The sequence below is a fragment of the Dryobates pubescens genome, chromosome W (assembly GCF_014839835.1).
Source record: "Dryobates pubescens isolate bDryPub1 chromosome W, bDryPub1.pri, whole genome shotgun sequence".
Classification (NCBI taxonomy): Eukaryota; Metazoa; Chordata; class Aves; order Piciformes; family Picidae; genus Dryobates; species Dryobates pubescens.
The window spans coordinates 392442-405051 of NC_071656.1; the positions used below are offsets into that span (position 1 = coordinate 392442).

The 12610-nt window shown below is 46.2% G+C and overlaps 1 protein-coding gene across 1 annotated transcript in view; it reads right to left on the reverse strand.

Annotated features, from left to right (window-relative positions):
• The window catches only part of LOC104301319 (nipped-B-like protein), a 254016-nt gene that overhangs the window by 161398 nt on the left and 80008 nt on the right, over nt 1–12610 (reverse strand). Inside the window, exons 5-6 of the mRNA XM_054177739.1 lie at nt 6368–6467; nt 525–676 (exon numbers count right to left, since the gene is read on the reverse strand). Coding sequence (XP_054033714.1) covers nt 525–676; nt 6368–6467 — 252 coding nt within the window. The remainder of the gene's footprint in view (nt 1–524; nt 677–6367; nt 6468–12610) is intronic.

The window sequence follows — 12610 nt, forward strand, 5'->3', positions numbered from 1 at the left end:
TGTTCAAGAAAAAGGAAAAACAAAGAAATGCATTCATTCTGAAAGTCATCTTTGCCAAATTACTGTATAAATTGAGCATAATTCTATCCAATTTAGTCTAGTCTAAACTACAAAGTTTTGGTAAGGCTACATAAGTTAGCAGGAAAACTTACGTTGCACTGGCAAAATTAGGTTTTTGCTAGTACAGAGCAATGATTGCCATAGCTAATGAATAAAACTGGGGCTTTTTTATTTTGTTATTTCTATTGTCAAGTATAAGCGACAACTAGGCAAAATGGATGTGCATAGGGGAGGAGTAATGTAACATGAACATGTCTTTTACAATTTCTTTTTCCTTTAAAAAAAAAAAATACACTACAATTCTGTATAGTCAGGAAAGTAAGATACCTAAAAAGCACCCTATCAACTCCAAGACTTTCATTACGCATGTGACTCCTTAAAAGAAGTTAGAGAGCCATGAAACATACACATGAAGGCAAAGCTGACATGAGATAGGAGAATTAAAACAAACATTACAGGCTTACCTTGCTGCATCTGAGGATGTGGTGTATAACTAGGAGGATGTGAATATGGCATGTATCCTGCAGGACTTTGAGGAGCATATGGACTAGGCACTGGACTATTCTGTTGTGCCAAAAATCTGTTACCAGAGCTTGTTTGTGGTGGCACAAACCGGCTAAAAATAAAATTAACAAGAGTTTTTAAAAGTTGGAAAAGGAAATATAGACAAAATGCATTATTTATTATTTGGAATACTATACCTTTGGAAAATTATAACTTCTGTAAGAGATAAAATTCTAATGCAACCAAGAAACCCCTTCAAAAGCTGTATTTTAAGCTATCAATACCTTCCCAACTTCACTTTAGAATAGAATAGCATAGAATAGAATTAACCAGGTTGGAAGAGACCTTCGAGATCATCATGTCCAACCTATCATCCAACACTACCCAATCAACTAAACCATACAACCAAGAATCCTGTCAAGCCTCGCCCTGAACACCCCCAGCGACGGCGACCCCACCACCTCCTCAGGCAGCCCATTCCAAAGGGCAATCACTCTCTCTGTGTAAAACGTCCTCCTAACCTCCAGCCTAAACCTCCCCTGACGCAGCCTGAGACTATGTCCCCTTGTTCTGGTACTGGTTGCCTGGGAGAAGAGACCAACCTCCGCCTCACTACAACCCCCCTTCAGGTAGTTGTAGAGAGCAATAAGGTCACCCCTGAGTCTCCTCTTCTCCAGACTAAGCAACCCCAGCTCCCTCAATCTCTACTCATAGGGATGGTGCTCCAAGCCCCTCACCAACCTTGTTGCCCTTTTCTGGAAACGCTCCAGCAAGTCAACATCCTTCCTAAAGTGAGGGGCCCAGAACTGGACACAGTACTCGAGGTGCGGCCTAACCAGTGCAGTGTACAGGGGCAGAATGACCTCCCTGCTCCTGCTGGCCACACTGTTCCTGATGCAGGCCAGGATGCCATTGGCCCTCCTGGCTGCCTGGGTGCACTGCAGGCTCATGTTCAGACTACCATCAACCAGTACCCCCAGGTCCCTCTCAGCCTGACTGCTCTCCAGCCACTCTGACCCCAGCCTGTAGCTCTGCATGGGGTTGCTGTGGCCAATGTGCAGAACCCAGCACTTGGATGTGTTAAATCTCATGCCGTTGGACTCTGCCCAACTGCCCAGCCTGTTGAGGTCCCTCTGCAGAGCCTCTCGACCCTCCAGCAGATCAACTCCTGCCCCCAGCTTGGTGTCATCAGCAAATTTACTGATGATGGACTCGATTCCCTCATCCAGATCATCAATAAAGATGTTAAAGAGCATGGGGCCCAGCACTGATCCTTGGGGCACACCACTAGTGACTGGCTGCCAGCTGGATGTGGCACCATTCACCACCACTCTCTGGGCTCGGCCCTCCAGCCAGTTCCTAACCCATCGCAGTGTGCTCCCATCCAAGCCATGGGCTGACAGCTTGGCCAGGAGTTTGCTGTGGGGGACGGTGTCAAAGGCCTTGCTGATTATTACTTAATTGATTGATTATTACTTGATTATTGATTATTACTTGATTATTACTTGATTATTAATTGATTGATTATTACTTGCTGATTATTACTTAAGAGCCACAGTCCGGGTACTGCATCAGTAAAAGTAAAGCACAGAATAAAAAGCATTCATAAAACCTACACCTAGGCAAAGAAAGCTATAACACAAATATTTATTAAAATAAGATCTGCACATATACTATACTACACACAATTTCCAAAAGTCGGTCCAAGAAGTTTGAATGAAAGTGACAGGTAAGATTTAATTATCATATTAAACTAGCTCAATAGGATTAACAAGGATTAACAAGAAGCCAGATGACACCAAGCTGGGGGCAGGTGCTGATCTGCTGGAGGGTAGAGAGGCTCTGCAGAGGGACCTCGGCAGGCTGGACAGATGGGGAACACAGAGGGGAACACAGTGACCGAAGATGAGGAAAAGGCTGAGGTCCTGAACGCCTTCTTTGCCTCGATGTTTAACAGCAAGGTAGGAGTCCAGGATGAGTGGCCTCCTGAGCTGGGTAATAGGGTCGGGGAGCAGTGTAATGCCCCAGAAATCCATGAGGAATTAGTCCGGGACCTGCTGAGCCACTTGGACACCCACAAGTCCATGGGACCGGATGGGATCCATCCTCGGGTGCTGAGAGAGCTGGCAGATGAGCTGGCCAAGCCGCTCTCCATCATTTTCCTCCAGTCCTGGCTCACTGGAGAGGTCCCAGATGACTGGCAACTGGCCAATGTGGTGCCCATCCACAAGAAGGGACGGATGGAGGAACCCGGAAACTACAGACCAGTCAGCCTGACCTCAGTGCCAGGGAAAGTGATGGAACAGATTATCCTGGCGGCAATAACTGCGCACCTGAAGGATGGCCAAGGGCTCAGGTCCAGCCAACATGGATTTAGGAAGGGCAGGTCCTGCCTCTCCAACCTGATCTCCTTCTATGATCAGGTGACCCGTCTGGTGGATGTGGGGAGGCCTGTGGATGTAGTCTATCTGGACTTCAGCAAGGCCTTTGACACCGTCCCCCACAGTAAATTGCTGGCTAAGCTGTCAGCTCGTGGTTTGGACGTCAACACTCTGTGCTGGGTTAGGAACTGGCTGGAGGGCCGAGCCCAGAGAGTAGTGGTGAATGGTGCCACATCCGGATGGCGGCCAGTCACCAGTGGCGTCCCGCAGGGATCAGTGCTGGGCCCCATCCTCTTTAACATCTTCATTGATGATATGGATGAGGGGGTTGAGTCAGTCATCAGCAACTTTGCAGATGACACCAAGTTGGGAACAGATGTTAGTCAGTTAGAGGGTTAGAAAGGCTCTGCAGAGGGATCTCGACCGACTGGACAGATGGGCAGAGTCTAATGGCATGGCATTTAACAAGTCCAAGTGCCGGGTGCTGCACTTTGGCCACGGCAACCCCATGCAGAGCTACAGGCTGGGGTCAGAGTGGCTGGAGAGCTGCCAAACGGAGAGGGACCTGGGGGTGATGATTGACACCCGCCTAAACATGAGCCAGCAGTGTGCCCAGGTGGCCAAGAGGGCCAATGGCATCCTGGCCTGTATTAGGAATAGTGTGGCCAGCAGGAGCAGGGAGGTCATTGTGCCCCTGTACTCTGCATTGGTTAGGCCACACCTTGAGTACTGTGTCCAGTTCTGGGCCCCTCAGTTTAGGAAGGACATCGAGACACTTGAACGTGTCCAGAGAAGGGCTACAAGGCTGGTTGAGAGGCCTTGAGCACAAGGCTGAGGGAGCTGGGATTGTTTAGCCTGGAGAAGAGAAGGATCAGAGGTGACCTCATTGCCCTCTACAACTACCTGAAAGGTGGTTGTAGACAGGAGGGGGTTGGTCTCTTCTCCCAGGCAACCAGCACCAGAACAAGGGGACACAGTCTCAAGCTGTGCCAGGGGAGGTTTAGACTCGAGGTGAGGAGAAAGTTCTTCACTGAGCGAGACATTCGTCATTGGAATGGGCTGCCCAGGGAGGTGGTGGAGTCGCCGTCCCTGGAGGTGTTCAAGGGGAGATTGGACGTGGCACTTGGTGCCATGGTCTAGTTGTGGGGTCTGTTGGAGCAGGTTGGACTTGATGATCCTTGGGGTCTCTTCCAATCTTAGTTACTGTGATACTGTGATACTGTGAATCCAACGGCATGAGATTTAACACATCCAAGTGCCAGGTTCTGCACATTGGCCACAACAACCCCATGAAGTGCTACAGGATGGGGTCAGAGTGGCTGGAGAGCAGCCAGGTAGAGAGGGACCTGGGGTACTGGTTGATAGTAGGCTGAACATGAGCCAGCAGTGTGTCCAGGCAGCCAGGAGGGCCAATGGCATCCTGGCCTGCATCAGGAACAGTGTGGCCAGCAGGAGCAGGGAGGTCATTCTGCCCCTGTACACTGCACTGGTTAGGCCACACCTTGAGTTCTGTGTCCAGTTCTGGGCCCCTCAGTTTAGGAAGGGTGTTGACTTGCTGGAGCGTGTCCAGAGAAGGGCAACAAAGTTGGTGAGGGGTTTGGAACACAAGCCCTATGAGGAGAGGGTGAGGGAGCTGGGGTTGCTTAGCCTGGAGAAGAGGAAGGTCAGGGGAGACCTAATTGCTCTCTACAACTACCTGAAGGGAGGTTGTAGACAGGCGGAGGTTGGTCTCTTCTCCCAGGCAACCAGTACCAGGACAAGAGGACCCAGTCTCAGGCTGCACCAGGGGAGGTTTAGGCTGGATGTTAGGAAGAAATTCTACACAGAGAGAGTGATTGCCCATTGGAATGGGCTGCCCAGGGAGGTGGTGGAGTCACCATCATTGGAGGTATTTAGGAGACTTGATGGGGTGCTTGGTTGCATGGTTTAATTGATTAGGTGGGTTGGATAATAGGTTGGACGCGATGATCTCGAAGGTCTCTTCCAACCTGGTCTATTCTATTCTATTCTATTCTATCTACAGGCTTTTTCAAGGTTTTTGAGAATATTCACAATTCAAAAAACCTCTTTGATATCAGTTTTTAGATATAAAAGTTAAAAAGCATACCGTGTTTTGGGCAAATACAGAGCATTTTATATACAGTGTGACCATTTGAGGCTATGCCTTTAAGAAAGGGACAGTGCTAGGACACTCTGGCTGAATGTTTTTGTAAATATTGATACTCTAAATTAATTTCATTGGTAGATTGGTAGAATGTAGCTTTAAGTTTTAGTGCACCTGGAACTTTCCTCAGTTCGGTTCCTCTTCGCTCTCCCCTTCCAGCCTGTCTGCTTCTGGGCATCTGGCCAGAAGGGCCGCAGATAACAGATAAGCATTAATCCAGCACTAATATTTCTTGCTACTAAAATTCTTCTTTTCTTATAACTGCCTTTTCTCTCTCTCTAACCCTCTTTGGGAAAAAGGGAGGTAGGGGGGAGAGAGAGGGGGGGGGTACGGGGGGAACCCCCTCTGACCAGGGGTTTTGTTCCTGTATCCTTCTTTGATTTATATTTCTGTATATATTGTAAATAGTGTATATTGTGTGTACAAATCCTGCGTTTACCCATTGCTTGTAAAATACAGCATTTTCCCTTTGCTTTTCCGGCTGAGTTAACTGTGGTTTTTTTAACTTCTTCTGAGTGGGGGAGGGAAAGCTGGGCCTTCTCTCTCAACCCACTACACAGAGTACTTTATTACACTAACTTGAAGTTAAAGAAGTTTATTTTAATAATGTTATCTAATAACTGGAGATGAAATCCATTAAAGATCAGTAACTGGATCGAAACTACATGCAGAACTTTTTCCTCTAGTCCAGAGTACTTTATTATATTAACAAAGGCCTGGATTATAGGTACATGCTACTTGCTGACACTCTAAATTTGAAAAAGAACAAAAAAGTTGGTGAGGAAGATGCTGGAAGACTGGCCAAACTACTGGGCTTCTCCGAGCAGCCTTTTGTATAACTGTTACAGCAGCACTCTCTCCTTTTACAAGCCTTCTTTCCCACCCTCCTGTCACACTGGTACTGTTATACATGCCACGACATATAGCACCTTCTCTCATCCTCCTGCCACCAGTCTCAGTCTCTGCCATAGGTAGAGAAGAGCTGGAGGGGTGGCAGGAGGCAGGGATATTCATTAAGCATTAAGAAGATTTGCCAAAATTATAGGAAGGAGAGAGAATGGGGAATCATAAGTACTCAGAATACAAAAATTAACTTACTAAGAAAAAGATGTTGTCTTTGCCAGATGAAGAAACTCACCCTGCTGTCAGACATGCAAAATTTGTCTTGACACTGATCATTTTCCATTCACATACTTGCAAGAATTGAGTGTCACCGTAGTTTGCTGCCCATACCACCCCATTTAAAAGAAAGCATTACCTGGAAGGGCTATGTGAGATAGTGGTTTGTTGATAATTGGAAGATGCAGGACTACCTCGCATGGAATTCTGAGAAATATTAAACTGCGACATCATCATTCCTATTAAGAAGAAGATAGTAGCATTACTTTACAAACATTTCCTTTTTAATGAATGAAGTCTCTCATTTCAGAAATTATTTTATACAAAGAGATTATATTACAGATATTAACATCAACTACCTACAACTGTTAGAAAATATTTTTTTAAAATATCAATTCCATGTAAGATGTCTATTTTACATTATGACATATAGAGTGTTCCCTAAAGATGTTTATAAATTGCATTAATACTGCAATGGTAGTTCCTTCCTCTGTTCCTTAGCAAAAAACCTGCTAGTAAATACAAACATTTTATAACAAGATGTGTGCTCCATGTCCCAGATTGGTGTGTACACATTGTGGGAATAGGTAAAGGAGGAGGGAGCTGGGATTGTTTAGCCTGGAGAAGAGAAGGATCAGGGGTGACCTCATTGCCCTCTACAACTACCTGAAAGGTGGTTGTAGCCAGGAAGGGGTTGGTCTCTTCTCCCAGGCAACCAGCACCAGAACAAGGGGACACAGTCTCAAGCTGTGCCAGGGGAGGTTTAGACTCGAGGTGAGGAAAAAGTTCTTCACTGAGCGAGTCATTCGTCATTGGAATGGGCTGCCCAGGGAGGTGGTGGAGTCACCATCCCTGGAGGTGTTCAAGGGGAGATTGGACATGGCACTTGGTGCCATGGTCTAGTTGTGAGGTCTGTTGGGACAGGTTGGACTTGATGATCCTTGGGGTCTCTTCCAACCTTGGTTATACTGTAAAAGCTTTGGAAACTTCACACATTTTTTACACTGTTGACATATCACCAAGCAGAAGATTCATGGCTCTACTGTTCATTTCCATACCTTAAAATACTTAAGAATTTCTTTTAAAGGCAAATTTATTTTGATTGTTGGTAATGTTCAGTTTTGAGAAAACATCATCCTAGTAATAACATTTGTAGAATGAGTTTCCTTAATACATACTCCCAATACTTGACTTTTTTTTTTCTGCTTGGAAAAAAGTGATATATGTAAATATATTTTATCATTACTACTAAATGCCAAAGAATGCATTACATAAATAATACTACTATTTCTGCCTACTGTGCCTCCCCAGGTGCCACTGCAGAATAGGTATGAGGCTCTAGAGGTGGAGGACCAGTCAGTGGATGATGTGGGTGTCAATTTACTCACACTGGAGGAGTCACTAAAACCAGAAAGAAGTACCTCCTGTATTATTACTACCATCTCCACAAAGAAGAAAAGGAGAGTTACAGTTGTAGGAGACTCCCTCTTGAAGGGAACAGGGGGTCCAATCTGCCCAGCAAACCCTTCTCATAGGGAAGTCTCTTGCCTCACAGGAGCCCAGATTAGAGATATCACCAGAAACTCTCAAGCCTACTGAGACCCTCAGACTACTACCCACTACTGCTCTTCTGTGTGGGTGGTGAAAAAGATGCAACATGTAGCCCAAGGGCAATTAAAAGAGACTTTAGGGCCCTATGACAGTTTGTGAAGGAATCTGAAGCAGAGGTTATCTTTTCCTCCCTTCTTCCAGTGCTGGGCAGAGACACTGGAAGCAGCAGGCAAATCCATTCCATTAATACATGGCTCCAAGACTGGTGTCAGCATCGAAAGTTTGGGTTCTTTGACAATGGGTTAACATACATGACACCAGACATGCTGGCACCAGACAGGAGCCACCTTTCTCAAACAGGAAGAAGGGTCTTTGCCCAGGAACTAGTGGGACTCACTGATAGGGCTTTAAACTAGATATGAAGGGGGAAGAAATCAGGCTTGCCTATGATAAACAGAGGATTAACTCACTGGGGGCTCTTGAAGCAGTAGAAGCCAGCAAGGAAACTCCCATGAAATACCTCAAGTGAATCTGCTAAGAAAGTGTTGCAGCCAACTGCCCAGTGGAAGCCTCTACAAGAACACACACAGTATGGGCAACAAACAGGGGGACTTGGAAGCTACTGTGTGGCTAGAAAACTGCGACCTGATAGCCATCACTGAGACTTGGTGGGATGAATCCTATGACTGGAGTGTGGCTATTGATGGCTACAAGCTGTTCAGAACGGACGGGCAAAGAAGGAGGGGTGGAGGCATTACCCTCTATGTCAGGAAATGGATAGAGTGTGAAGAACTGTCCCTGAAGAACTGCCATGAACAGGTCAAAAGCTCACGGGTAAGAATCAGAGAGAGGCAACAAAGGGAACCTTGTGGTTGGCATCTACTACAGGCCACCTGACCAAGGGGAGCCTGCTGAAGCCTTCCTACTCCAATTACAGGAGGCTTCACACTCACAGGCTCTCATTCTGCTGAAGGACTTCAAGCACCTCAACATCTGCTGGAAAAGTAGCACAGCAAGCTGTAGGCAATTGAAGAGACTCCTGCAATGCCTCACAAATGCAAGTGAACTCATCAGTGATGGCAAGACTGGAGGCAGCCTGGGCCACAGTGATCATGCAGTGATGGAGTTCACAGTCCCAAGGAATATGGGATAGTAGGGCCCCCTGGGAAATGATCCTCAGGGACAGAGGAGCAGAGAAAAGCTGGCAGACCTTTAAGGACATTTCCATAGAGCTCAAGACCTCTCAATCGCCAGGGGTAAGAAATCAGGCAAGGAAGGGAAGAGATCAGCATAGCTGAATTGGGACCTGCTGGTGAAAATAAAGAACAGGAGGGTACTGCACAGATAGTGGAAGCAGGGACAGGTAACCTGGGAGGAGCAGATGTGTAGAGATGAGGTCAGGAAGGCCAAATCACAGCTAGAGCTGAACCTGGCAAGGGACACAAAGAATAACAAGAAGGGCTTCTACAGGCACAACAACCAGCAAAGGAAGGTTAAAAAAAGTGTTCCCCCTCTGAAGAGTGAGAATAGAGAGCTGGTATCAACAAACATGGAGAAGGCTGAATGTTACAGGTTTAGGGCTGATGCCCTAGTTTCCTAATTGCAAATAAGTTTTCCAGAGGATTCAAGACCAGGGGCTGGATGATCCCCGAGGGGGCTGAACAGAATATAAGAGATAAATTTATTCCATTTCATTGGTTCTGAAAATTTCTATATAGTCTAAAAGCACAGCTTGTTTTTCTCCTTTTCTTTTTCTCATTGCTTGTTTTCATTTTCCTACTGGTCTCTCCCTCTGACCTTGCCTTGCTTGGCCTGATTGTTCTTGTTTGGGTTACTGGTAAGGAACAACAACGGGACAGAGAGAACATGTTAGCTAGTAACAACCCTCTAGACTTTTGTCCAAGGAAGCCTGGGTCTGTACAGGGGGGTCTGTATAAAGGGGTAGCTGGGCTATTGTCTAGTTGTATATGTACATATGTATTTGTATATATTTATTACCTTTAATATTTAGTTTACTTTTGTATTTTAATCTGCCTTTTTTTTTCTTATAATAATTTCATTTAACTTCCAAATTCTGTGCAGTGTGGTACTTTACTCCTTGGGGTAAATTCCAAACTCTATTTGGTGTAAACCCATCACACTGAGGTACTCAATAACATTTTTGCCTCAGTTTTCACTGCCAATCTTGCTCTGTCCCCCTCCTGAGTTGATGGACCAGTAGATGAGGACCAGTGCAGTAAAGTCCCTCTCACCATAGGGAAGATCGAGTTCAGGGCCAACTGAGAAACCTCAACATACATAAATCTATAAGACCTGATGAGATGCACCCCAGAGTCCTGAGAGAATTAGCTGATGTAGTTGCCAAGCCACCCTCCATGATATTTGAAAAGTCCTGGCAGTCAGGTGACAACCCTGGTGACTGGAAGAAGGGAAATATTACACCCATTGTTAAAAAGGGTAGAAAGGAGGACCCTGGGAACTACCAACCTAGCAGCCTCACCCCTGTGCCTGGGAAGATCATGGAACAGATCCTCCTGGAAGCTCTGATAAGCTCTGGTAAGTCCTGCCTGATCAATTTAGTGTCTTTCTACAATGGAGTGACATCAGTGGACAAGGTAAGGGTAACAGATATCATCTGTGTAGACTTCTGCAAGGCTTTAGACACAGTCCCCCACAACATCCTTCTTTCTAAGCTGGAGAGATATGGATTTGATGGGTGGGCTGTCCAGCAGATGAGGAATTGGTTGGATGATCACATCCAAAGGATAGTGGTCAACAGCTCGATGTCCAGGAGGAGATGTACTGGGACCAGTACTGTTCAATGTCTTCATCAATGATATAGACAGTGAGATTGAGGCACCCTCAGCAAGTCTGCAGATGACACCAAGCTGAGCGGTGTGGTTGATAAGACTGAAGAATGAGATCCATCTAGAGGGTCCTGGAGAGGTGGGCTGAGGAGAATCTTGTGAGGTTTAATAAGGCAAAGTGCAGGGTCCTGCAGCTAGGTTGAGAGCAGCCCTGCAGAGAAGGACTTGAGGGTGCTAGTGGATGAGAAGCTGGACAACAATGGGCACTTGCAGCCCAGAAGGAAAATTGCATCCTGGGCTGCATCAAAAGAAGCATGGCCAACAGATGAAGAGAAGTGATTCTGCCCCTCTGCTCTGGTGAGACCCCACATGGAGTACTGTGTCCAGTTCTGTGGCCCTCAACACAGGAAGGACATGGACCTGATGGAGCAGGTCTAGAGAAGGCCACAAAGATGATCAGAGGGCTGGAGCACCTCTCCTACACAAACAGGCTGGGAGAGTTATGGTTGTTCAGCCTGGAGAAGGGAAGGCTCTGGAGAGACCGTATAATAGTCTTCCAGTACTTGAAGGGGGCCTACAAGAGAGCTCATAGAATCATAGAATGGCTTGAATTGGAAGGGACCTTAAAGATTCCAACCCCCCAACATGGGCAGGGACACCTCCTACTAGCCTAGGTTGCTCAAGGCCTCATCCAGCCTGGTCTTAAACACTTCCAGGGATGTGGTATACACATATTCCCTGGGCAACCTGTTCCAGTATCTCACCACAATAAAGAATTTCTTACTAATGTCCAATCTAAATCTACACGGCTTTAGTTTAAAGCCATTGCCCCTCATCCTATCACTACAAGCCCTTGTAAAAAGTCCCTCCCCAGCTCTCCTGTAGCCCTCTTCAGGTACTGGAAGGCCACTATAAGGTGTCTCCAGATCCTTCTCTTATGCAGGCTGAACAGAACCAACTCCCTCAGCCTGTCCTCACTGGAGAAGTGCTCCAGCCCCCTGATCATCTTTGTGGACTCTTCTGGACCCTCTCCAACAGTACCATGTCCTTCTTGTGTTGGGGGCTCCAGAGCTGGACACAGTACTCCAGGTGAGGTCTCACCAGAGCAGAGGGGCAGAATCACAGGATACAGTTGGATTTCTGGGCTGCAAGCACACATTGCCAGTTCGTGTCAAGTGTCTCATCAACCAACACCCCAAAGTCCTCCTCTGCAGGGCTGCTCTCAATCCACTCATCACCCAGCTTGTAGTTGTGTTTGGGAATGGAGGTGGCAGGGGGGGTCTGTGCCAAGGAGACAAAGAAAAAAGTTTCCACATAATACATCTTTATTGCACTATTTGTTCATTGTAACTAAAACTAATGTATTCAAAATATAATATTTAGCTTTCTGAAGATATATTTCCTTGGAAATTTACTGAACCAAGAATTATATTATATAAAAGAGCTGGGAGAAATTAATTTTCCAGTTTGTCCATACTAATGCTGGAACTGACACTCAAAGGATCATGGTGCAGAGGCCCACCCCAGACTGAGTAAATAGACAGGGGGTCCCACTGTCTTCATTCCTTATCAATTCTGGGCATTGCAAATACTGGATCACAGCACCCAGCACTGACTTCACTGCATGCTGGACTCAACAGAGAGCAGGAGAATAATATTCAGAAAGAAGACAGTAAGGAAAGCAAAAGAGATGAACTTGAAATACTAGAAAATAGTCTAAATTTCATTCCTCTAGGTGGCAAAATATATTACAGAAGATCTCTATCAAATCCCCAATTGTTCTACAAATCATGACTCTACAGACATTATAAAATCTGTTCAGAAAGCTTCATTGCTTCATTGTCACTGCAGCCAAAGTTATCCCTGAGCCTCACATTGGTGACCAGCCCTTCCCTGTTGGTGAGAACAAGGTCCAGCATAGCACCTTTTCTTGTTGGTTCCTCTACCATTTGGAGGAGGAAGTTGTCATTTATGCATTCCAACTGGTACCTAGCTGTGTTGCCCCTCCAGCAGATGTCAGGGTG